This window comes from Labeo rohita, chromosome 4 (genome assembly GCF_022985175.1).
Source record: "Labeo rohita strain BAU-BD-2019 chromosome 4, IGBB_LRoh.1.0, whole genome shotgun sequence".
NCBI lineage: Eukaryota > Metazoa > Chordata > Actinopteri > Cypriniformes > Cyprinidae > Labeo > Labeo rohita.
Window position 1 is genome coordinate 33,144,055 of NC_066872.1, and position 27,243 is coordinate 33,171,297.

The 27,243-nt window shown below is 35.2% G+C and overlaps 1 protein-coding gene across 1 annotated transcript in view; it reads right to left on the bottom strand.

Annotated features, from left to right (window-relative positions):
• col7a1l (collagen type VII alpha 1-like) overlaps positions 1-27,243 on the bottom strand; it is a 70,196-nt gene that overhangs the window by 41,188 nt on the left and 1,765 nt on the right. The window contains exons 2-21 of the mRNA XM_051107308.1: positions 22,278-22,504; positions 15,376-15,556; positions 15,042-15,201; positions 11,987-12,080; positions 9,879-10,052; positions 9,467-9,630; positions 9,199-9,328; positions 8,931-9,047; positions 8,692-8,847; positions 6,806-6,922; positions 6,570-6,716; positions 6,283-6,402; positions 4,332-4,490; positions 4,110-4,223; positions 3,800-3,949; positions 2,375-2,512; positions 2,141-2,287; positions 1,916-2,035; positions 1,179-1,325; positions 237-500 (exon numbers count right to left, since the gene is read on the bottom strand). Coding sequence (XP_050963265.1) covers positions 237-500; positions 1,179-1,325; positions 1,916-2,035; positions 2,141-2,287; positions 2,375-2,512; positions 3,800-3,949; positions 4,110-4,223; positions 4,332-4,490; positions 6,283-6,402; positions 6,570-6,716; positions 6,806-6,922; positions 8,692-8,847; positions 8,931-9,047; positions 9,199-9,328; positions 9,467-9,630; positions 9,879-10,052; positions 11,987-12,080; positions 15,042-15,201; positions 15,376-15,556; positions 22,278-22,353 — 2,875 coding nt within the window. The 5' untranslated portion in view covers positions 22,354-22,504. The remainder of the gene's footprint in view (positions 1-236; positions 501-1,178; positions 1,326-1,915; positions 2,036-2,140; positions 2,288-2,374; positions 2,513-3,799; positions 3,950-4,109; positions 4,224-4,331; positions 4,491-6,282; positions 6,403-6,569; positions 6,717-6,805; positions 6,923-8,691; positions 8,848-8,930; positions 9,048-9,198; positions 9,329-9,466; positions 9,631-9,878; positions 10,053-11,986; positions 12,081-15,041; positions 15,202-15,375; positions 15,557-22,277; positions 22,505-27,243) is intronic.

The following is a 27,243-nucleotide window of genomic DNA, read 5'->3' on the forward strand; positions in this document are numbered from 1 at the left end:
AGTCTAAAAAGACAAAGCAATAAAAACAGCCTGTTTTATTATAAGGGTCATTGAGAGGGTGGGAAAAAGGGCATGAAAACTAAACAATAAATATTTCTAGTGCATAAAAGCTAAAAAGTAATTATTACAAAAAATGTATGACATGACCTTTTCAAAACAACTTTATCAGAATTTTTTAAACTGAAAATCTTGAAAACTGGGGTAAAAAAATACTGAAACTATTTAGTCGGAATCACCTGGTCCAGGCGGAGGTGTCTCGACGGATAGGGTGGTTTGGTCATTTACTGTGGTCAGTCTGGTCAGTGCTGAAGTCGTTTGTCCAATGGTAATCTGAGGCCTCACAGCGAGTCTCTGAGTGATGGTGGGTGTGCTGGGTGCTTTTACCCCTGTGGTGCGAGCATTTCTGGTTGTGGTGTGTAGTGGCAAGTCATTGATTTTGGTGTTAGCAGAGACAGGGGCTGGCGTGGGGCTCTGGACAGGAATGAGACGAGGGGCTCCCACTGTAAAACAAATCAGTTTTGCTTTTACTATACACCACTGTTCAAACGTTTGGAGTCCGATATGCTCACCAAGGCTGCATTTAATGATCCAAAATACAGTATAAACAGTAGCATTGTGAAATATGTTAAGTTAATATAATTGAAAAATGTGTCATTTATTCCTGTGATGCGAAGCTGAATTTTCAGCATCATTACTCCAGTCTTAAGTGTCAAATGATCCTTCAGAAATCATTCAGATGTGCTGATCTGCTGCTCAAGAAACATTTCTTACTATTGTCAATGTTGAAAATGGTTGTGCTGCATTTATTTGAAACTGAAATCATTTGTAACATTATAAATGTTTTTACAATCACATTTGTATCAATATATTGTGTCCTTGCTGAATATAAAAGTATTACTTTCTGAAAGAAATTGACTGACCTCAAATTGAACAGTAGTGTTTGTGCTTCAAAAATACATACAGTATACTTTACTACAGAGTTTCACAAACTTTTCAGATTTTCCTTCCCTAATCTGCATATTTGTTTTCTAGTCAATCAAACAGCACAAAGACAGACTCTTTTATGATAAGAGAACATAATTTACACCAGTCATGTCCAATACATCAATCATTCCTTAAAATATAAGTGATTAGCAACATTTAAAATGCAAATGATATTTGTAGAGATAAAGCCTTACAGATTCTTTTAGTGATAGTTGTGACCGGACCCTCCACTTCCCCATAAAGTGGTCTGATGGAAAATATGTAGGTTCTGCCATATAGAAGATCTTTGATCTTATACGAGGTGAAGCCAGAGCTCAGCAGATCAGAGGAGATGTCCACCTCTGCACAAAACATAAAGAGAGAAAATAGCAAAACAGAAACAAAACAAAAAACTGGAACATCTGTGAGAGTCTATTGTCTGCAAAATAATTTTAACTCTCAGAGTCTGTATTCCGTGTCAAAAGCTAAAATAAACGTCCACCTTTAGATTCCTAATAACCTTCATGTTCATGCAAAGCGCACACCCTCATTAGGAGCCCTGTTGACGTCATCAAGATAACATGAATGAATCACAGATCTCTTCATGACATTATCTACGCTGTCTTTTCTTTTTCATGTATCGTATATCAGACAAAACGGCTTTTGTGAAAGGAACTCTTATTACAAGAGCTTATCTGAAATTAGTTTTCCCCTGCTATTTAGCGACACTCATTAACAAATGAACGGTCAGCCTCGTTGTTCTAAATTGGAGCAGTGCTCATGCCTAGAGCCAGTATCGGTTAGATTAATCTACTGTAATAAAATAACATACAATATATAAACAATCCATAATTTTTACCATGGATTACACACATATGCATATATAGGATATTTTTATACATTGAAGTTCATGTGCAAACTGTCTGTAAATATGGATTCTTATGTTTCTGACCTGATATATGTCTCCAGGACAGCAGGTATCCAGATGCTCCAATTACACTGGTCCAGTTCAGTACAGTGCTATTGTCTGTAGTGTTCAGAGCACTGAATCCAGTCACCTTAGGCAGATCCACTGTAACACAACAGCAAAATTCTTCTTCAAGATACTTTGAATGAAATACTTACTATTGTACATTTACATAAAAACAATCAGCTTGAAATATTAAAAGTGACTCACATGTGCGGGCCGTCACCATTACTGGACTTCCCTCTTTGTTTCTGACCACTGCAGAAACCTGGATCTTGTATGCAGTACTAGCAGGCAGATCAGTGATGGTGAAGGATGTGGCAGAAGAAGATACAAGCTCACTCTTTTTTTCACCACCTAAAAACACAGAATGTATTTACAATGTAAAGATGAAGGATGGATCGTAATCAAGTGTTAATTGTAATGAGGATTGCTGGGACCCACCATGAAAAGGGGTCCAAGTGATCTTGTACCCAGTGACCCCTGGTGTTTTCTTCCAGGCCAGTTTGAAAGAGTTGGCGCCAATGTCCACAACTTTTACCTCCCGAACAGTCTCAATCAGCTCAGAGTCTGTCAAAGAGGCTGCAAATTCATTATGGTAAAACAATTAGTAACACTTGGTTATATGCAACTATTACAGAAGGTTCAAACGCTCACTGATGCTCCAGAAGGAAACCTGATGTATTAAGAGCCAGGGATGTAAACTTTTGAACAGAATGGAGATGTGTACATTTTTCTTATTTTGCCTAAATATCATATTTTTTGTCATTTAGTATTCCCCTTCAGAAGCTACTTACATGTTTCCCAGAAGACAAAATAAGTGAAATTTACCTTGATCTTAAAATTCCAAAAGTTTTCACCCCCCCAGCTCTTAATGCATCATTTTTTCTTTCTGGTGCATCAGTGAGTGTTTGAACCTTCTGTAATAGTTGCATATGAGTTCCTCAGTTGTCCTTAGTGTAAAAAGATGGATCTCAAAATCATACAGTCATTGCTGGAAAGGGTTCAAATACACAAAAATGCAGAAAAAAAACAGAATTTGTGGGACCTGAAGGATTTTTCTGAACAGCGGGTAGTTTAACTGTTTAGGGCAAACAAGGGACTCATGAACAACTATCATTAAAAAAAAAACACAGCTGTGGATCATTCAGGTAACAAGACAGTATTATGAATCAAGTGTATGTAAACTTTTGAAAGGGTCATTTTTTATGAATTCAACTATTATTTTCTCTTGTGGACTATATGTAAATGTCTTTTATGTGAAATATCTTATTCAGGTCAGGACTAAATAAAAAAATAACATGCATTTTGTATGATCCCTCTTAATTTGGTACAACAATTAACATTTTGCAGATTCTGCAAGGTGTATGTACATTTTTGACCTTGATGTTATTTGGTATTTATAGTTTTATATAGTGTTCGTTTAAGTGCAGTGCAGCTGCCTTCTGTTTTTCACAGTGTTGTCTGTGTAACTGTGAAGATGTGCTGATAACAGTGAAGCTGACAGCAGTGAAACACACACTGAGCTTCAGTAAAAATACTGCTCTATACAGCTGCGGTTGCTAAAGATGGGGGCTCAAACACAGGAGCTGTCAATCAATCACATGATATCCCTCAATCCCATTGGAACAAAGGGAGGAACATCTCCATATCCCCGGACCCTGACTGTCTGAAGTGCCTAATTAACTGAGCAGAGGTTTCTTCTTATGGCTGTGATAAATGACACATGCCTGTCGACCAAGTGTCATTGCAAAAAGACACAGAGGCAAATTGAGCAGCAGAACTAGAAGTCAAGATTTGCTGGTACAGCTTTCCTACGAAGGAAGAGGAATTAATTACTGTGAATACATTTAATGTTGTGAACAGTACCTGTTTGCTGTGAGAGGGTGATTTCTGGTCCTTCTGTGTTGCTGTAGAGAGCATGAATGCTGACAGAATAAAGCGTTTGTGGCTGAAGACCAGTAATGCTGTGCTGTAAAATGCTACGGTCAAGATACCGACTCTGAGGACTCACAAATTCTGCGAGAGAACACAATGACGCAAATCAAATCTGTTATGATTCGGAATATATCATAGTTTTATGGGCCTCATTAAAACCAACTGGATAGGTTTATTTCAAATTCAGTATTTTATCATTTTATAGGTGTAAAGAAGTACAAAAAGTACCAACAGTTTTTACCTGAACTCCAGGTGAGTTTGTACTCTGTGGCCCCTACAATAGGACTCCATTCCACGTCGATGGAGGAGCTGGTGTATGACGTCACTTTAAAGTTTGAGACGTATCCGAGAGGCGCTGGTGAGCAGAATATACAAGACCCGACCATCAAGCACATAAATATAGAAATAATCACTGTCAGAATGTGTTTATCATGGACACATGACAAGGTGTCGGGTCACTCACAGGTCCTGAATGTAGCAGTGATGCCTGGACCGACCACAGAGCCAAAGAGAACATAAAGGGAAAGCACGTACTCGGTGTCATGGACCAGATTCTTCAAAACATACTCAGTTGTGCTGCCATTCAGAGCCAACTGCCTGGGCCGATCTCTCCCTATGAATTCTGCACATGCATAAATACAAAAAAATATATATATAAATCACTAAAACATTTTGTCTCCCTGTTTAGCCATTGTTATTATTATTATTTTTTGAAATATATATATATATATATATATATTAGCAAATAATAACATATATATATTACAAAAACAACTATTATTACAAGAAAAAAATTATTTATAAAATTGAATATATATATATATTATAATATAAATATATACCATATATTAATCTATACAAATACCTCCCAAAATTGAACACACACATACATACATATACACATATTAGCAAATAGTAATAATAAAATTGTATACTTATATATATATTTTTTTTCTAAAAACGTATTTTCTAAAATCATAATTTTTATTACATTTAAAAAAAATATATATATATATATATATATATATATATATAATTATTACAGAAGTATATTATTACAGAATTATAATTATATATAATAATTTATACAAATACATACCAAAATTGATTATATTTACACACACACACACACACACACACACACATATATATATATATATATATATATACATATATATGAATGAAGTTAATATATATGTTAATATATATTGTATATATAAAGAAATAATAATTAAAAACATTATACAATTAGAAAACATTATTTATTTTTATTACAAAAAGTCAGCATTTTTATAAAAATAAATAACTGTATATATAACTGTAACTATATATATATTATACAATTTCGGTACGTATTTGTATCAGTATCATACATATATATATATATATATATATATATATATATATAAAATACTAGGTATATGTATATTATTTTTGATGATATATAAATGCAAAAATATTTAATATATCTTTAAATATTTATAAGTGTAATATTTTAATATACACACACATACCTATATTGTGTGTGTATATATATATATATATATATACACACACACACAATTTACTTCTGTAATATTAACATATTTCGTCTTGTTTTAATGTATATATATATATATTTTTTTTTTGGAATAAAACCATTTTTATTTTTTATTTTTTATTTTTATATTTCTATTTATATAATAATTTATACAAATACATATATATTAGCAAATAATAATATTAATCAAATTGTATGTATGCATACATTTTTATAAAAAAAAGAACTTTTTATAAAATGAATACATTTATATTCATATAATTCTTTATACAAATTCATATCAAAAATACATAGAATTTTATAGTAAATAATTAAAATGAATCTTAATGATAATGAATCTTACATTCATGTTTCAAGATCTTTTTTAAACTACTAAACATCTAACTTCTAATTTAGTCTCCTCGCCCTCCGTTTCTCTCCCCCGTTCCCCATAAACTCAGCCTCAGCCTCATCTATATGTATGTGTCAGGGCGTGTTGTATGAGTCACAGAGCTCTCCTTCATCAGAATGTTCTTGCAGGTCGTTCTTTTAAAGCAGATGCCCGCAGCCCATCACAGTGACAGAAAGGAGTCACTTTCAAAGACTCTTCTTTTGGAGGTGCTCTGAGGTGACATCAATTCATTTCTCTCACACAGAGCCCCAAACTTACACACACACAAATTCTCTTAAACACACAGATAAACTTGACGGCATGAGTCATGAGGCGGCACAGCGACACCTCATGTTGTCACCAACCTGTCGCTTCCATGAAAAAGAGACTATAAATCAGAGAGAGAGGAAATGAAAAGAGAAACAGACTACAAAGTAAAAGTGGAAAGTGGTGAATGGCCAAGTGCAGGACAAGGAGACAAAAAAAAGGTATTTATATAGACACCTGCAGTAGGACCCCAGGCCAATCTGTAGCCTGTGGCTCCAGGTACGGCGTTCCACGAGGTAACAGCGCTGCTAGTGCTCACCGCAGACGCTCTCAGGGTTTGTACTGCACTGCTTTCCACTGAGAAAGAGAGAGAGAGCATTAGCATCTTCAGACATGACATGATTTACTAGCAGTATTGTAGCTTTTCACACTTGCTGTTTTTAAGACACCGTGTCAGTAACACAATTTGAAACCCATGTTCTGTTTTGGAAAGCAAGCATGCATCCTGTGTGAACTGCACTCACATGTCTTGGCTTTGGCAGAGGTAACAGGCCCTTCAATGTCCACAAAAATGGGGTTGATGGTGATGGTGTACTCTGTGCCAGCATGCAGGCCCTGCACCATGTAGAAATTAAAGTTGTCTCCCAGGTTCACGTTTTCTATGTGTCCCTCTGTGGAAATATGGAGGTAGAGATGTGCATGTGCATTTATGTTTTTAAATATGATGCATTTAATATTGAAGCAGATCAGTGGTTGTTACCTGATGATGACCAGGTGAGTCTGTACCCTGTGGCGCCTCTGACAGACGACCAGCGAGCCTGAACTGTGTCTGTTGTGGCGTTCTGCACCAGCAGTTGATCAACTGGGACCAGTTTCACTGCAACACACAAAAAAGGATAGAAGATTGAGTTTTTATCGGCATGACAATGCATAATAAAAATTACAATTCTTTTACTAAAGCTAAACAGAAATAGAAAATTACTTAAATAAACAAATGACTCAATAAATGATCAATACAAACACAAGAGAAAGTTTTATATTTGAAGTTAAAGGTTTCTTCATGAAGATATGTGTTATACTGCCATCTAGTGGTTAAACCAGTAATACACACAATATTTCCAAGCCAAACAATTAAATATAAAATTTCACTAATTATTATCATTAATAATAATAAAAAATAATGGTGATTTTTATAAATGGTAATATTATTACAATAATAAACAGTAATAAAATATTCAAAATAATAATAATAATATAATAATAAATATTTAGATGTACAGTACTGAAGCACAAATATTAAACACATTTAAACTACATTTTTGGAGTCTGTTTAAATTTACAATTTTACATTTAAAGTCAATAAATAATTATAATTATTAACAATAATGATTTTTTATAAATTGTAATATTCTTCTAATAATAAACTATAATAAACTATAAAAAAACAACATTACTATTATTATTCATAGCAATTATTATTATTGTTGTTGTTGTTGTCGTTGTTGTTATTATTATTATTATTCCCAAACATTCAGTATTGAATCACAACACGTTTAATCAGTACATTTTTAAATTTAAAGTCAGTTTAAATGTAAAATTTTACATTAAAAGTCAATCAGTAATAAAACAATGGATACATATAATAAAAGATTTAATATTTAAAATTTAACTTCATTTATTATTATTATTATTAACAATAATGATTTTTATAAGTGTTGATATTATTACAATAATAAACAATAATAAACTATTAAAATAATATAGTAATAATAATAATAATAATAATAATAGTAATAATAATAAATATTATTATTACTATTATTATTATTTATAGCAATTATTATTGTTATTATTATTATTATTCCCAAACATTCAGTATTGAATCACAACACGTTTAATCAGTACATTTTTAAATTTAAAGTCAGTTTAAATTTTAAATTTTACATTAAAAGTCAATAAATAATAAAACAATGGATGCATATAATAAATTATTTAATATAAAATTTCACTTAATTTATTAGTATTATTATTATTAACAATAATGATTTTTATAAAAGGTAATATTATTACAATAATAAACAATAATAAACTATTAAAAAATATAATAATAATAATAATAATAATAATAAATATTGAAATATACAGTACTGAAACACAACCTTAAACACATTTAATCAGTACATTTTTAAAGTCAGTTTAAATTTACAATTTTACATTTAAAGTCAATACATAATAATTATTATTAACAATAATGATTTTTATAAATGGTAATATTATTACAATAATAAACAATAATAAACTATTAATAATAATAATATATTATTATTATTATTATTATTATTCCCAAATCATACAATATTAAAGCACAACATTAAACAAGTTTAATCACTACATTTTTATAATTTAAAATTCAGTTTAATTTATTTTTTATTTTATATTTTTTTAATGGTATAATTATGGTATATTAATAATAATTATTTTTGCATCATTGTACAACCCTTATTAAACTACAAAATTGAAGTAGAATCCCATGATGGTACAGAGACTGGTGATTATTCAGTGCTGTGGTACATGCGTCAAATGAAACTACTACACACTATAAAAAGAAAAAAAAAAAAAAAAACAGAAGACAGAAAACAGACTTACATGTTTTCCCGGTGACAGATACAGTCTCACTGGTGCCCTCTGAGTACATAGCATAGATGTCTACCGTGTACTCTTTGTCCTCTTCTAAATTGTCAATAACGTGAGAGGAGGCATCGCCCGAAAGAATTTGATCGTAAATGAGCCCAGGTCTATCAGCTGAAGATAAATGAAGGTATCTATTAAAACAACATCTGTAAAATATCCCATATTAAGTTTTAGAGTGTGTGTTGATTTCTCACTTCTTGGAACATAAATTTTATATTTATCCACTTTTCCAAGTGGAGGCGTCCATCCCAGACGTAAAGAGAACAGTCCTTCTTCAAGCACACGGAAGTTCGAAACCGGTGGCAAAACAGCTAAAAAAAAACATGCATATACTAAAATACTGCATTTGTACAATGGGAAAGTTTGCTTACAAATAAATGAAAAAGATACACATTTGCTTACACATTTGCATGATATATATCATGCTTACAGACATTTTAGAGTATAAAATTTAAAACGCACTGGTTTCTGTGATAATAGTGGCAGATTCTCCAATGCGTCCGGGGTAGATGGCATATAAAGTGAGAGAGTACTCAGTCTTAGGACTCAACCCGGTTACTGGAGTACTACTAATATCTCCTTTCAGATCAATCTGAGAGACAGAAAGAAAACCACACATAGTAAACATATTAGCTTATTGCCACATGAAGAAAACTGGTCCATGTGCAGCCCTCCATCTGCTGTGCTGTGCTGCGTGGGGTGTGCATATGCACAGGTGACCGTGTCTCACCTGTCTCTGCTGTGCTTGGAGCAGATGGCCCTTTGGAGACACAGGGGTGATGAGCAGCCTGTAGCCGGTAACGTCTCCTGTGGCCTGACTCCAGGTCAGCTGCAGAGAGCTGTAACTCAGCTCACTCACTTGCAGATCTTTAGGTCCTACTATCCTCTCCACCACTACAGCAGAAAGAACAGCACTTCATATTGCACTTTTCAATCTGTGTGTGTGACGACCCATGTGTTTGCCTGTCGTCTTTGGGTTTGGTGTTAAAAACTAAACTTGATTCCATAGAGAATCACAATGCATTCAGAAAATGTCAGAATCAATCTCAAAAACCTCAAAAATACAATAAAAACCTTTAGTTACATACAATAACAAAAAGTTAGGCTTTGTGTTTCATTAGCAGAACTCATGGTGGTTTTACCAGATGGTTGTTGTTTAACAGGTCGGGGAGGCTCTGAAGCAGTGAAGCAGATGCGACGAGAGAGTTTGGGCAGAAGATGCTCTAGGAAGGAGAAATCTGGGCTGAGCAGTAGATGTTCCTCATGGGGTTCTGTGACGATTTTCTTCATCTCGGACTGATCGGCGTTCCTTACCCCTGAAGAACACAGTTCAGTTGAAGTCAGAAGTTTACATACACCTTGCACAATCTGCAAAATGTTAATTATTCTACCAAAATAAGAGGTACCATACAAAATGCATGTTATTTTTATGCAGCACTGACCCGCATAAGATATTTCATATAAAAGATGTTTACATATAGTCCACAAGAAAAAAAAATATGGTCATTTATAAAAAATGACCCTGTTCAAAAGTTTACAATACATACGCTTGATTCTTAATACTGCGTTGTTACCTGAAAGATCCACAGCTGTGTTTTTTTCTTTAGGGATAGTTGTTAATGAGTCCCTTGTTTGTCCTAAACAGTTAAACTGCCTGTTGTTCTTCAGAGAAATCGTTCAGTTCCCACAAAATTATTTGTTTTTTTTAGTATTTTTGTGTATGTGAACCCTTTCCAATAATGATTGTATGATTTTAAGATCCATGTTTTCACACTGAGGACAACTGAGGGACTCATATGCAACCATTACAGATGGTTCAAATGCTCACTGATGCTCTAGAAGGAAAACAATGGATTAAGAGCTGGGGGGCGTGGTGAAAACGTTTGAACAGAATGAATATTTTTCTTATTTTGCCTAAATATTATGTTTTTTCATTTAGTACTGCCCTTGCGAAGCTACAGAAAATACTTACATGTTTCCCAGAAGACAAAATAAGTTCAATTTACCCTGATCTTCAAATTCAAAAAGTTTTCACCCCCTGCTCTTAATGCATTGTGTTTCCTTCTGGAGCATCAGTGAGTGTTTGAACCTTCTGTAATAGCTGCATATGTCTCTCAGTTGTCCTCAGCATGAAAAGATGGATCTCAAAATCATACAGTCATTGGTTGAAAAGGGTTCAAATACACAAAAATGCTGAAAAACCAAAGAATATGTGGGACCTGAAGGGTTTTTCTGAAGAACAGCAGGCAGTTTAACTGTTCAGGACAAACAAGGGACTCATGAACAACTATCACTAAACTAAAAAACACAGCTGTGGATCATTCAGGTAATAACACAGAATCAACTGTATGTAAACTTTTGAACAGGTCATTTATAGAAATTCAACTATTATTTTCTCTTGTGGACTATATGTAAATGTCTTTTATGTGAAATATCTTATTCAGGTCAGTACTAAAGTAAAATATTTCAGGTCAGTACTTTGGTAAAATAATGAATATTTTGCAGATTCTACAAGGTGTATGTAAACTTTTGACATTAACTGTATCAGCTAGTCAAAAGAGCACATATTAGCTTCTATACAGATCTGCTTCATCATTTCTTACATATTACGGAGTCAGAGCTTGTTGCAGGTCAAACTCGAACCTTTATCACCCATATGAGCACCATGTCTATTCACTAACCACTATGCCACAGCTCAAACATGACATTATTTTAACATGGAGGCCTGTAAGGTCTAGTTAATGCATAACAGGTGTGTGTGTGTGTAGAAATGACCCTCATGTCTCTCAGACCAGCTCCAGTGTTATCAGACAGTGTATCAGCTGTAAAGTGATGATGGGAGAACGTCACGGCATGTCGCCTTTCTGTACACGTGTCTCAGAGATGTGTCAAATGGCCTGATATATTCACGTCTCTTTGGGAAAACTGATTAGAAAGGCAGGACACGGTGTCAGTGTGTGTGTGTGATGAAGGGGGGCAAGGAGGAATGGGCTTGATGAAAAATTACAGCAATTAGTCGGCCACCGGGTAATGAGCCATAATTATTTCAGCACTCTGGGCGTCAAAACAGAAAGAGCATGACAAAGTCAAGGAAACAAGGCTGACACACACAAACATACACGTTTTATGTCTTACCGCCTTCACTAATATTACTGTAAATCACTGCACTATAGCTACTCTGAGCCACAAGTCAAAACATACACATACCCAAACACTTAGCACCAAGATTAGCACCAATTTTTCAACTCACCCACAGCAAATAGGGAAATCCCGCTGTCTGTTACAGCTTTAGCTGGACCATCCACTGGATCATCCGATTGGCCATTAGTGATCAGTACAGCAATCTAAATCCAGAAGGACACATAAAGTGATGCTTTAGTGATCCTAACATTCAAAAGAGTGAATCTCACACTCAAATATGAGCTTAACTATAATTAAAATTATGCCACAATGCAAAAAATCTTAAAGGATTAGTTCACTTCCAGAATTACCCCTATGTCATCCAAGATGTCTTCCTTTCTTCAGTTGAAAAGAAATTAGGGTTTTTGAGGAAAACATTTCAGGATTTTTCTCAATATAGTGGACTTCAATGGGGATCAGCAGGTTGAAGGTCCAAATTGCAGTTTCAATGGAGCCTCAAAGGGGTCTACATGATCCCAGATGAGGAATAAAGGTCTTATCTAGTGAAACAATCAGTCATTTTCTAAAAAAAATAAAAATGCATATACTTTTTAACCACAAATGCTCATCTTGCACTAGCTCAACGCAAAGCGAACGTGCAAAGAAAGTCAAACACCCATTACAAATAGGTAAAACAATGATGTCGAATGATTTTGAAGTTGGAGGAGAAAATGAGATGAGAGTTTTTCGCCCTACCCTACCTTGATTACTTAATGCGTAAAGTTGTAGATGCACATCACAGAGCTAGTGCAAGACGAGCATTTGTGATTAAAAGTATATAAATTTGTCTTTTTATTTATTTATTTATTTTTTAGAAAATGACTGGTTGTTTCACTAGATAAAACCCTTATTCCTCGACTGGGATCGTGTAGAGCCCTTTGAAGCTGCATTGAAACTGAAATTTGGACCTTCAACCCACTGGCCCCCAAAAATCCTGGTTTACCTTCTTTGCGACCTTACAACCAACATTACAGATTTGCATTGTGACATTTTCAGAACAATTAAGCAATTTTTACACCACAGTTTTCAGTACTAAAATGTATCATCACATACTTTTACTATTCTGATTATTTTCAACGATTCTCATTACTGTATTACTGTAATAAATTACAGTAATCTGAGAGGTGAAATAAGATCATTTAATGCAAAAAATGTTTAAAAAACAACAGCATTATAATCTTCATGCAGAATGTTTTTTTCTTCTTCTTCTTTTAATTTTGGTGTGAAATATGACTGGGACTTGTCAGCTTTAATGAAACCCACCCAAAAGTGTGAATTTTTATTAAAGGACTCAATCTGCCATTAAGAGCATCATGCTGATACTGATGCCCTTGAAAGCACACAGCATGAATTATCATCTCATTGCATACATAATTCCCCAACCGCAGCAGATCCAAACCTGCAAAGTCGCTTACACTCACAAATGAGTATTCTGAAAAAGAAACATCTCCTGGGTCACCCAAAGTTCACCAGCAGTGGCCGCGCTGCGTCTGGGTTCATCTCTATGCACTGTATGCTAGCATGCCATTACAGTGCATGTATGTGATGAGAGTTTTAATAAAAGGTGAAATCTCTGCAGTTCATTATAAACGCCTGCTTATTTCTCCACACCAGGTGCTCTACGGCAAGACCAGCAGCTGTGTGCGGTTTGGAATCCTAATCAAGCCCTAAATTAGGATGGGTGGGACACTGCGGAGCAGAGTGTGTGCACTGCAGCGCAGGACGTGATGTCCTGACAGAATCAATGGAGTGATTGCAGGTGCAGCTCTTTGAGATATATAATTAGAAGCTTGTTCTGTGTATATGTGACAGAATGTTTTATTTGGAAATGTAGCATTTTAAAACGTTGCTGCAGTTTTAATAATATATGGATATCACTGACATTCTGTATCGTGGCTTAGACTGCGTCCAAACCAAACAAGGTGCAATAGAATGTCAAACAGTATAAGCTGTGACCACGCCAAGCAGTTTGACGTTGTTTGATTGATTTCCACTGATGCATTGTCATATGCTCTTTATTGGGACCTACGGTTCCATGAAGAACCTTTAACATCCTTTAACAGCTATTTTTAGTGTGTAGCCCCGCCACCCTTCGAAATGTCATTGGTCCACTATCCTGATCCTCATAACTGTACATTAAAGGAAATCCCAGGTATTAAGACTTGTATGGCTTAATATAACATAAATAATGTCTTTCACTTGAAAAATTTACGTTATTTAAAAAAATCATTTTATGCATATTTTGGACTATGGGAGGCACCATTATTTTGATGGTGAAACAGTTGCACTCTGTGATGTACTGGCGCTACCTGTTGCTATTTTTACTGCAACACAACTTGGAAAACAAAATACTGATATGATGACCACAACTACTGGAATAGCTTACAGGTGGCGATGTATATAAGCGTAGACTCCAATCAAATGTCGTACCATCGATTTTTCCCCACAAGGAGTCTAAATGCCATAGGATATCGAGTGAAATCTGCGTTGAGAAACTCTTTTAGTGGCTGCAGCGTCATGATATGCATCGTCATGTTTACATCCTGCCAAGATGGCATCTAGCGTTTCTTGTCTCTGCCGTTTGTAAGCTCTTTCAGTAGCTGTGGTCGACTAAAAGCCTAAAAGACTAAGAGTGAAGAGAACAAAGACATGGGTCTTTAGGAAGTTTTATTCATAAACAGGCATCTTCCCATTCTTTTTTCCTCTTCATATCACTAGAAAAGCAGTTAAGACTTACATTGCTTTACTTGTTGCCCTTTGACTAAAATTACAATCAAAAGCCGCACAGTGCAGCATTGTATTAGTATTTTATTTTCTGAGTTGTGTTGCAGTAAAAATAGCAACAGATAGTGCCAGTAGCTCATTGAGCGCAACCATTTGACATAACAAAAATAATGGTCCAAAACATGTATGTTTCAATAACATAAATCTTTCATGGGTTTTCGACTACATATTTTAGTTAGAGACATCATTTATGTTATATTAGGCCAGGGTCCCCTTTAAACATCAAATGTTATAATGCAGCATCTGACGCAACTTTGCAGTGTAAAGTTAGTCTTTTTCTCTCACAGTTGGGTTAGGCATGAAAAAGGTGTTTTGAAGTGATTGTGATTGAAGTGTCCCACCTTTGGGGCGTTGTCTCTGATGATAGAAGGACTGAACACAGACTCGACAAGGAATTCCAATGCCAAGCCGGTGCGGCTGTTGCCTCCCTCATACGACAACTCCTCCACGGCTCTCAGCACTTCCTCCGGAGTCGAATAATCTGTCAGAGCTATACGCATCCTTAAGGACATAACCGGATGCATATAGAGTATTCAAACAGTTAATTCATGCTTACTAAGGTCAGGAATATACACACATCCAGTATATTATAATTTTTAATTTTCTCATAATCATCTTAGCACAAAACAGCTCTCTGAAGAGCACACACTGATATAGTGCAGTATGTATACTGACCTGGGCAAGTCAGAATAGACAGTCACTCCAAAGCGAATTCCTTCCTGTCCAACTACACTTCCCTGGAAGGCTCGGATGATGTCCGCTATGAACTCTTTGATCTGCTGGAAGCTGGTTGGACCAACTGACCAAGAATCATCCACCAGGAACACAATATCAGCAGGCATGGCTGTACGACATACTGCAAAAGAAAAAACAAGATTTTTTAAATCTTATTTTAACATGGCTGAGACTGTTTTATAAATGAAACTGTTCTAAAAAGATGGCTAATATTTAATATTGTAAATGTTGAGCATAATTCAGGGTGAAATGGGCACACACACACAACAGAAAGGTGAAATGGTTTGACAGCAAGATGAATTTATGAATTATATATCATAGAAGTTCAACAAACACAATAGAGGTATTTAATTGGTCAAACAAAAAGTATTTTTTTTTTAGTTTGTTTTGAATTTATTGTAAAAATGTATTGTAAAATCAATATTAAATTAAACAAACATTAAATAATCTAGTAATTTATAAATATTTTTTAAATTATTATATATAATGCTATTATATTGAAATCAATATATATATATAGTAACATGTTAAAGATATATTATTAAAAATATGTCAATTAGCAAATATGTCTGGTAATATCTTATATATTTCGTGTATGATAAAACAATAGTAAAAATATGCTAAAATTTTACATTTCAATTTGTTAACATTAGGTAATTACATTAGCTAACATGAAATAACAATGTAAAATAAGCATTTATTAATCTTAATTATGTTAATTTTAACATTTACTATTACATTATTAAAATCAAGCACTGTATCATTAATATTATTTAACGGACCTGAACATGAACTAACTATAAATAGCTATATTTTTTTAACTAATGTTAACAAAGATTAAGAAATACTGTCACAGACGTATTGCTCATTCTATGTTAATGTTATTGCATTAATTCATGCTAACAAATGGGACATTAATGTAAATTGTTACCACAATAATTTAACTACTCTCAAAAATCAAAGCAGCACTTTTTCCTGATTGCATTTTAGTTATATTTATCTTGAAATTATAGTGTAGTTTTGCATCATATTTTAATACAATTCAGGAACTGAATTGGCTTTCAAGACATTCCCAGTTCAATTTTGACCCATAGTTTTTTCTCATCAAGGCCTTCTTTTTCACGCCCAGCAACAATGTGTTCGGCCACCATTAGATGGCAGTGTAGACTCAGAGAAAATTCAGATTTTCAGACCTGGTAAATTTATTCCAAGTGACCTGCACTTTAAAAACCACATTAAACAGGAACAGCAGCTACAGACTCAGAGGAAGGCCTGGTCAGAATAAAAGTAAAGTCCAGTCATCCAATGCTTATGCTATGGTTTGATATGACCTACAATTTCAGGATGTTTTCTGAGCTTCTTTTCCAGTTTTATAAATCCTTAAACTAGACTCAAATATTTATTTCCATCTTTGATCGCTGCAAATGTGGCTTTGGTTATGAGGTGATTGCACAATCATTGTAAATCTTACACGGCTTTCACTAAGTACACTGCAGATGTCCTCTGAATCAGATAACTCTCCAAAGATGAGCTGTTTTAGGCAGGAGCTAATCAGCAGTAGATTAGACTTAATAGCAGCGGACAATGTACAGACAGATCTCACAGATCAGAGAAGATAATTTCACACACCCACACCTGAAATACAACAAAACCGAAGACAAGTACATCCCAAGCTTTTCAAAGCTTCTAACTCGCTCACAGAAGAATGCCTTGAAATGTTCTTTTTCTCCCCACCAACAACCACAAGATGACAGATGCTATTATGAAATCAGAACACAATAGAGCTCTGGAAACAAAAGTATATGCATTAAACGGCACAACGCTATTGATCATCTGGCAGGAACTACATAAAAAGTTCAGACTCATTTCCGGAAAAGTTGGGAAAATCTGTGCCACCCACATCAGAAGGGAACAAACACTGGAGGCTTTAGTGATTTATCACTCATACACAACATTCTAAGAGAGAAAACTGCTTTCATCCAATAGGGAAGTTCATCACAAGCAAACTTTAACGGTCCACTGAGGATACTCTCCGCTGGCTGCAGCACTGATGGTCCAGAGGCATTCAACCAGTGGCAGAGAGACGAGAACAGACAGATTGGAAAAATCTCAATTTGGCAGCTGTCCTCGAGTTCAAGCATCTTAATTCAGGGGTGAACATTGCATTTGGTACGCCCTTCAAACACCTATATGTATGTTGCAAAATGACATGATGTTACAATGGTCAATGGAAACCAAAATCATCAACCAACTAAGGACTGGATTCAAAATCACACTGAAAATCAACATCCATTCAAGCTCCTGATGAGATGGCGGATGGTTTTCCTGGAGGATCTTCTCCCAGACTTGGATCTGGGCATCAGTGAGCTTCTTGGCAGCTTCAGATACTCTAATACATAATGTCACAGAGGTTCTCATTGGATATTAGATTCAGGTCTGGTCCAGTTAATGGCATCAATGCCTTCATCATCCAGAAACTGCCTACTCACTGTGGCCACATCATGCTTGGGGAACCAAAGGCTTACTGCACCAGTGTAAGGTCTGACAATGGCTGTGAGGACTTCATCCTGGTACTTGGTACCTGGAGATCTGTACAACCCTCCAAGGACGTTCCTTTCCAGACCACCACTGGCCCACTGCCAAAATGGTCCTGTTAGATCAGGGGTGCCCAAACTCGGTCCTGGAGGTTTGGTGTCCTGCAGAGTTTAGCTCCAACTCCAATTAAACACAACTGAACCAGCTAATCAAGCTTTAACTAGGCATTCTAGAAACTTCCCAGCAGGTGTGTTGAGGCAAGTTGGAGCTAAACTCTGCAGGACTGAGTTTGGGCACCCCTGTGCTAGAAGATGTTGCAGGCAGCTTAACATTTGCCACAGCATGTCCAGACTCTTTCGCGTCTGTCACATGCTTAGTGTGAACCTGCTCTCATTTGTGAAGAAAATTGGGTGCCAGTGGTGGACCTACTAGTTCTGGTGTTCACTGGCAATTGCCAACCGGAGCTGGTGCTTTAGGTGTCGAAAGACAAAGAACTGGTTCGAAACTAGGCTCTGGCTCCCAACGCTTGGTGGAAAAGGGGTATTGGAGAACTCTGGCAGTACTCATCCTGCTTCCCCTTGCACAAAATAGTAGATACCGGTCAGGCTGCTTGGTTGTTGCACTACTGTAACCCTCGTGTAACTGTCCATCTCTTCCATGCTCTTGAGACTGTGCTGAAAGACACATAAATCTCTTTGCGTCGGCATGTATAGATGTGCCATCCTGGAGAAGCTGGACTACCTGTGTAACCTAATTGGGTTGCAGATACTGCCTCATGCTACAAATAGTGAGAAGGACCCTAACAAAACACAAAACTAGAGACAAAGCAGTCAGGAAGGTTAAGGACAGAGCAATTGTCTGTGACCACCACTTGCAAAACCATTCCTTTTTTTGGGGTTGTCTTGCCGTTGCTCTCCAGTGCACCTGTTGGTGAACCAAAGCACCAAAGCAGGTAAAACTGATTCACAATCACTTATTTTTTGACATTCCTGAAGTTTAAATGACATGGGTTGTGTCCAAAATTGTCCCTCATACCAATTTGAGGGAACAGCCATTTGTAGTAGTGTATGAAACCAAAGTGGAGGTTACCGAGTGCACTCGTTCAATCCCATAATTCACTACAATAACGAGTGTACAACCGATGTGCACTCAACTGCTAGAGAATACCCATAGTTCACTGTGAGGGTCATGCTGAATGAATTCCCACGTCTCACCAGAAGATGGCGCCTGCAGCTGAATCAACGATTTCGAACACAGCATTGGTGTTATGCTGGGTACTGGTTACCCTGGGTATTAAGACTTGTATGGCTTATTTATATAATGTCTCTTACTAAAATTCGTAGTAGAAAACCCATGCATGATTTAGGGAATTTAAAAATCCACATCGTTTATACATATTTTGGACTTTGGGGAGCGCCATTATTTTGATGACGTCAAATGGTTGCACTCAATGAGCTACTGCTGCTATCTGTTGCTATTTTCATCTGAAAATAAAATGCTGATACAATGCCATATAGTACAGCTTTGGGTTGTAATTTTCAGACGCCCCCCACTGTTCAAAATATGTATAAAACGATGTGGATTTTTTAAAATAACGTAAGTCTTTCATGGGCTTTCTACTACATACTTCAGCACAATAAACAGATCATCTCCGGTTTGACTTTCTAGATACATCTTTGCTGCAGTTTGCAGACCGTGAAGTTGTGTGCGTAGAGGATTACACTAAAATCATCTGCCGCTAGATTAAAATCATCAGCCTGTGAAAATGATGTGTTTAACATGATATAACTTAAAAGAGCTCCGTTCAGAGCTGACTCATGAAGCCAGTGAAGAAATAAGGTTATTAAGTAAACATTTATTTAATTTTAAAGCAACTGTAACAGATTGGCAGGTCATTACCATGACAGCAAGGCCCTGGCAGCAATGAAAAGTGACTGGCTGTGTATTTACAGTTATAAGGGTTGATTACCGGGGTTAGATGCTTGCGCTTTTTCATTTAACATGATTTCGACATAAAGCAGGTGCGATAGTGAAAGAGTACAAGGACGTGACCTCGGAAAGTACATTCTTTCCATTTCATAGTCAAGTGTCTGTCACTGCAAACAGCCATTTTGAAGAGGTGTGGAAAATTACAGTGTTTCAGGGCATTAGAGCCTCAGTCAGTAATTGGTCCTGACAGACTCCTCTAAAACCATCCTGCGTGAATTCAATATGTTTCACATTCTCGCTTTTTCCCATTCTGTCTTTCTCTGCCTCACACACACAGGCTCAAGGTGAAACATAAACACACACACACTGATTTCTTTGCAGACGAATCTGGGTGATGGAAATCCAAGAGAGGTAGAGTGATTTATCTGAAAAGACTCAAACCAGAGGTATCAAGCTGCAGGAGGTGTGCAGATGGCCCGCAGCAGAACCTGCTGACTCAGCGGGACACATGTGGAAAGAACTCTGTGTCCACTTCAACTCCACCTGTATGGCCTCTTCAGGTGCACAGACTGACAGGAACTGACACATATGGATATGACTGAAGGCGGACTGAAGGCAAATTGCATAAAGTGTGGATTCATTAAAGACATTTATATTGGGGACAGGAGTGAGTAAATAAATAAACTGAAAAAAAAAAATTGATTAATCAAGAAATAAAATGAAATGAAATGAAATGAAATGAAATGAAATGAAATGAAATGAAATGAAATAAAATAAAATAAAATAAAATAAAATAAAATAAAAGATTGTTTAGTCTAAGAGCACCAACACTGAAATAAGTGATTATTCAGTAAATTAATCAACTAATAAAATAAATAAAATATACAGTAATAAAATAAAAGAATGACAAAATCTTTCAATAAATATAGCTTATTAATTATTCAACTAATAAAAAGATACAGTAATAAAATAAAATAAAATAGACAAAAAGCTCAAATAAAATAAAATAAAATAAAATAAAATAAAATAAAACAAATGAATGATTAGTCTAAGCTCCAACACTGAAATAACTGATTATTCAGTAAATTATTTAAATAAAACTACTAAATAAAATAAAATAAACAGACAAAAAGGTGATTAATGATTAATCGTCTATAAAAAAAAATTAACATGCTCCAACACTGAAGTAACCGATTGACTGATCAAGTAATAAAATAAAATAAAATAAATAAAAATGAACAGACAAAAAGGTGATTAATGATTATTTAACTAATTTTAACAAAAAAAAGGACACACAAAATGCTGCAACACTGAAGTAACTGATTGATTAATCAAGTAATAAAATAAAAAAAAAATAAAATAAAATAAATAGACAAAAAGCACTGACAATCAAGTAATATATATAATATATAATATATATATATATATAAAAAAAATCTGAATTGATAAAAAGGTCCAATATTGAAGTAACTGATCAATTATTTTACTGATAAATAAAATAAAATAAAATAAAATAAAATAAAACAAAACAAAACAATGATTGATTAGTCTAAGAGCACCAACACTGAAATAAGTGATTCTTCAGTAAATCAATCAACTAGTAAAATAAATAAAATAAAATAAATTTACAAAATCTTTAATTAAATATAGCTCATTAATTAAAATAAAATAAAATAAAATAAATAAAAATGTAATAAACAAAAGTCCCAATATAATGAAATAAAATAAAATAGCTCATTAATTATTCAACTAATAAATAAAATTAAATAAATAAATACGCATCTACTTATCTATACATCAAGTATTTTATATAAAATTCTGGAGTATGAAGTAAAGAAATCACTATGTATGCCAAAAATGGTCTTTTTTAATGTTAGTCAAATCAAGAAGTGAAGAAAAATGAAGGAATTACATCATTTAAGTGAGGGGTGCTCAACCCTGTTCCTGGAGATCTACATTCCTGCAGAGTTCAGCTCCAACCCTGAACAAAAATACCAAAACCAACTAATTAGGATCTGAAGGAGCACTTGATAATTACAGACAGGTGTGTTTGATAAGGTTTGTAACTAAACTCTGCAGGAAGGTAGATCTCCAGGAACAGGGTTGGGCACCCCTGATTTAAATCTAATGTTTCCTTTTGAAAGTTTTCCTTCGTTTTAACTTTTTAAGGTTGTATATCATTCTTGTGTACGCTGAGAGTAACTCAATTTCGGCTGCTCACCAAATTTTACCCACATTTAGTGCTTGGCAAGTGCTCATTTTGGACCCTGCCTGCAACCTTTTCAGAGCGTGATTGATTGAAGGGCGGGATATTGGCAGTTCGCTGGGGACTGAAGAGGCCCTATCGCATGTAGATAAAGCGTGAGTCAGCAGTCTACCTTCAGCCTCTGCAGTGGCGCTTTGAAAGAAGAGAGACAGGGACAAGAGGAAGATCCACATGCCGCAGTATCCCATTCTCCCTCTCTCTCTCGTCCTCCGACTCTCTCTTTCGTTCCCTGTCCTCCCCCTCTTATCTCTCTGCCGGCAGATCCTCTTTCTTTGGACTGATGTCCTGAGACGGGCTTGTTCTCCGCTTTATTTAGCTGCGACGCTCTCTCCCTTTTATCTGTAAAACAGAGGAAGAGAGAGATCGGTATCGTCATACATATGCATATACACACATTCAGAATAATCGTTTTGATCTGTTCTGTTAGCAGAGTCTATGTAATCGCTGAATCTTCGCTGAAAATCGCCTGTATAATCCAGCACATTTATCCTGTCAGATACGGCTGTGCGGGCCTGCTGAGCGCCGGTTAAGAAATGAATAGCACTTAGATAGAAACAGGAGAAAGGTAGTATTCAAATAAAAGAGAATTGCTTAAGGTTAAGAAAGTTCGCTACTGCACAATGAAGTTTATTCCTCTCAGGGTGTCGTGCAATTAAATTAAACAGACAAATCATCTGTGCAATAAAGAGTAGTTAAGCTCGAAATAATAACTGTGTCATCTTTTACACGCTGTACCAGACCTGGATGAAAGTGGGATGCCATGGTCCGAAAAAACGAACTGAAACATACCATATTTAAATATGCACATAAACTAAGACACATTCACAACAGACCTCCTGTGTTATTTCTGCAAACTGTGGACTGTGATATGAACAGCCTTAAGCATCTAGGAAACAGCATTAATAAACTGGCTACATTTTATATATGTATAGTTCTTCACAGATTGGTGTGGCCATAAAACGTCTAACAATACAATGACAGTGACTCTGCACTTTCAGCAGGTTACATCACACATGGTAGTTGACATTGAGGTCAGAGTTTCACAACAAACTTGACCTTTGTGAAAGGCATCAAGGGTGTTGTTCAATAAGGTGGGCTTAGACTGCTCGTTGATATTCATGTCTGCGTGTGGTCCAGAGCGTAAGGTGAGAACTGCAGTGAAAATACTGATCCTGTCATTTGGTATACAGTCACACTGAGTGAAGAATTCTAGAACAGACAGGACAGAAGGTTATAGAATTTTTAAGAAGACGGACGAGTTTCCCCTAAAGGACACCATTTCTTTGATGTAACATTATCCCTAAAATCCTCACTTATCCGAAAGGAAAAGAGGTCTTTACTTAATGTATCAATGTATCAAGAAAATGCAAATTCTACCACAATTTGGAAGTAGTCAGTATTTGCAAATCACGTCGTAATTGTGATTTTATCTCTCAGAACTCCTAAATTATTACTTTATATCAAACCAACCTCACAATGTGACTTCGTGCTATAATTGCTACTTAATTTCCCATGATTGTGACTTCATATCTAACAACTTAATGTCTCACACTGTGACTTTGTCACAATTGTGACTTAATCTCATAATATGACTTTTTAAGTCAACTTAATATCTAAGAATTGTGACTTAATATCTCATTATGTGACTTTATGTCAACTTAGGATCTCACAATTGCGACTTAATATCTCATATGTTATTTTATTGGTCAGAATTGTGACTTAATATCTCACAATATGACTTTTTAAGTCAACTTAATATCTCATCATGTGACTTTATATGTCATAACTGTGACTTAATATCTTACAATATGACTTATGTCAACTTAATATCTCATAATGTCACTGTCATAATTGTGACTTAATATCTCATAAGGTTATTTTGTATGTCAGAATTGTGTCTTAATATCTCACAATACGACTTTTTAAGTCAACTTAATATTTCAGAATTGTGTCTTAATATCTCACAATACGACTTTTTAAGTCAACTTAATATTTCAGAATTGTGTCTTAATATCTCACAATACGACTTTTTAAGTCAAATTGTGACTTAATATCTTATAATGTAATATTTCAGAATTGTGTCTTAATATCTCACAATACGACTTTTTAAGTCAACTTAATATTTCAGAATTGTGACTTAATATCTCATAATGTTATTTTATTTGTCAGAATTGTGACTTCATATCTCACAATATGACTTTTTAAGTCAAAGTAATATCTCAGAATTGTGACTTAATATTTCATAATGTCACTGTCACAATTGCAACTTAATATCTCATAATGCTATTTTATTTCTCAGAATTGACTTAATATCTCACAATATGACTTTTTAAGTCAATGTAATACCTCAGAATTGTGACTTAATATCTCATAATGTCACTGACACAGTTGCGACTTAGTATCTCATCATGTGACTTTATATGTCATAACTGTGACTTAATATCTCACAATATGACTTTTTAAGTCAATGTAATACCTCAGAATTGTGACTTAATATCTTATAATGTCACTGTCACAGTTGCGACTTAGTATCTCATCATGTGACTTTATATGTCATAACTGTGACTTAATATCTCACAATATGACTTTTTAAGTCAACGTATTACCTCAGAATTGTGACTTAATATCTTATAATGTCACTATCACAGTTGCGACTTAGTATCTCATCATGTGACTTTATATGTCATAACTGTGACTTAATATCTCACAATATGACTTTTACGTCAACTTAATATCTCACAATTGCGACTTCATATCTCATGTCACTGTCATAATTGTGACTTAATATCTCATAAGGTTATTCTGTATGTCAGAATTGTGTCTTAATATCTCACAATACGACTTTTTAAGTCAACTTAATATTTCAGAATTGTGACTTAATATCTCATAATGTTATTTTATTTGTCAGAATTGTGACTTAATATCTCACAATATGACTTTTTAAGTTAATGTAATATCTCAGAATTGTGACTTAATATCTCATAATGTCACTATCACAATTGCGACTTAATATCTCATAATGCTATTTTATTTCTCAGAATTGTGGCTTAATATCTGATAATGTGACTATGTCATAATTGTTACTTAATATCTCAGAGCGACAGTCGTAACTGTGACTTTAAATCTCACAATGTGATTCTTTTAATTCTGATTATATATGTCACAATTGCAACATTATTTCTTGCAATTAATATCTCACAATGTGACTTTATGTGTCATAATTCATAGTGTGACTATGTCATTTATAGCCCAGTTTCACAAACGGGGCTTAGCTTAAGCCAGGACTAACCTTAGTTAGTTAAATTAAGATATTGAAGCAGATTTTATAAAAATGCCTTGGAAAAAAACATTACCGATGTGCATCTTGAGACAGAACAATGGCACTGACATATTTTAAGATATGTCAGAGCAAGATATTTTCAGTCGAGACAGCTCGAACATTCATTTTAGTCTGGGACTAGCCTTAAGCCTTGTCTGTGAAACTGGGGGTGTATTACAATGTGATTGTCATAACTCTAACAGTTTCTTATGATTCTGACTTTATACTGTATGTCAAAATAGCAAGTTTATTTCTTATGATTGTGTCTGTCATTTCTTGCAAGTTTATTTCTTGTGATTAATATCTCTGGGTGTTAATATGTCACAGTGTTACTTTATAGGTCATAACTGTGACTTTATATCTCACATTGTCCTTTTATGCCATTATTTTGATTTATTATCTCACAATGTGACTTTATATGTCACAATTATGCCTATTTCTTGTGACTTTGTTATAATATTGAATAACTGTGATTTAACACGTCATATCTGACTTAATATCTCACAATGTAACTTTATATGGCATATTTTGACTTTCTATGCAATAAATGTGATTTAATATCTCATAATGTTAGAACTGTGACTTTGTATTCTGAAGTTGAGAAGTTGTGAATCCAGGACCAACACAATACAGAACTGAAAACAAAATCTCCAAATATCTGAGAAGCTTTAATTATATCAAAATCTCTTTGATCCTTTGAAATCATGACTAATCCCAAACTGTAAACTCTTTTTATGCAAACTCCAGAGGCGTCAGACAGGTGAACAGCTTCCTTGCCAAATAAATGCTGTCATTCCAAATACTGCACTAACTAACTACATACCATACGGAATCAATGATCTTGCACAGAGCCGCCGCGGCTTTGTCAGGTTACATCTGTGGGGGATATTATGACTAGCGAGTCTCTGTTCAGCCAACAGACAGCACTGTCAAGCCGTGCAGAAACCACAGCCATGCTAACGCAATGCTTTACTGCACAACTGCCACTTCTAATGTGCAGGAACGAGTCTGACAGTCCACAAAATTAATGCAGCTGCAAGGGTTCGATGACTTTAACAAACTTCTCTTGGGTGCACATGGCAGTCCATAAAGCATTTTTACATAGTCCTAAAACTTTTTATTATGATCACAGACACTTCTATGCAGGTCAGACACCCTCAGCATACAAAGTTAGCGTGGAAGGCATGTTTTCCTATCAGATGCAGTGGAACACAGCCAGATTTTTCATTAAGAAACTTGAGGGGCCTTAAGCTCCGCACATACCAGTCAAACTCAGTCCTGTTCGAGCATGTAACCTCAAGCGCTTCTGTACCGCAGTCAGTTTACACGACTTTACATGGACTCCGCTACTCTGGACGGGGCAGATAAGACTTTTTGAATTGCTGTACTTTGGAGGGCGCCGTTGATTGCGCGATTTATGAATGAATCTGATGCGATAATTCGCATCAACGTACAGACAGGAAGGTGCTACCGCCGTGACTCAAGGGATATTTTTCTGACGCCTGACGCACAGCAACTTGCATACAGCAAAGTCATGCAGCAAAGAATGTAATCTCACGAGCGCAGGCCGACCAGAGAGGTGAGCGTGCAGTTGGATTGTGCGCTTTGAAGGATTATAAAGGTACAGGAGTCGACCCAAACCACCTTCTTGCTCTTATAACAAACCCTGAGTTTCTGAAAACGGCCACTTCACAGGAGATTATGCCTGTAGCTCTAAATTAAGTGTTAAATGCACATTGGGACGAAAAACATTTCTTAA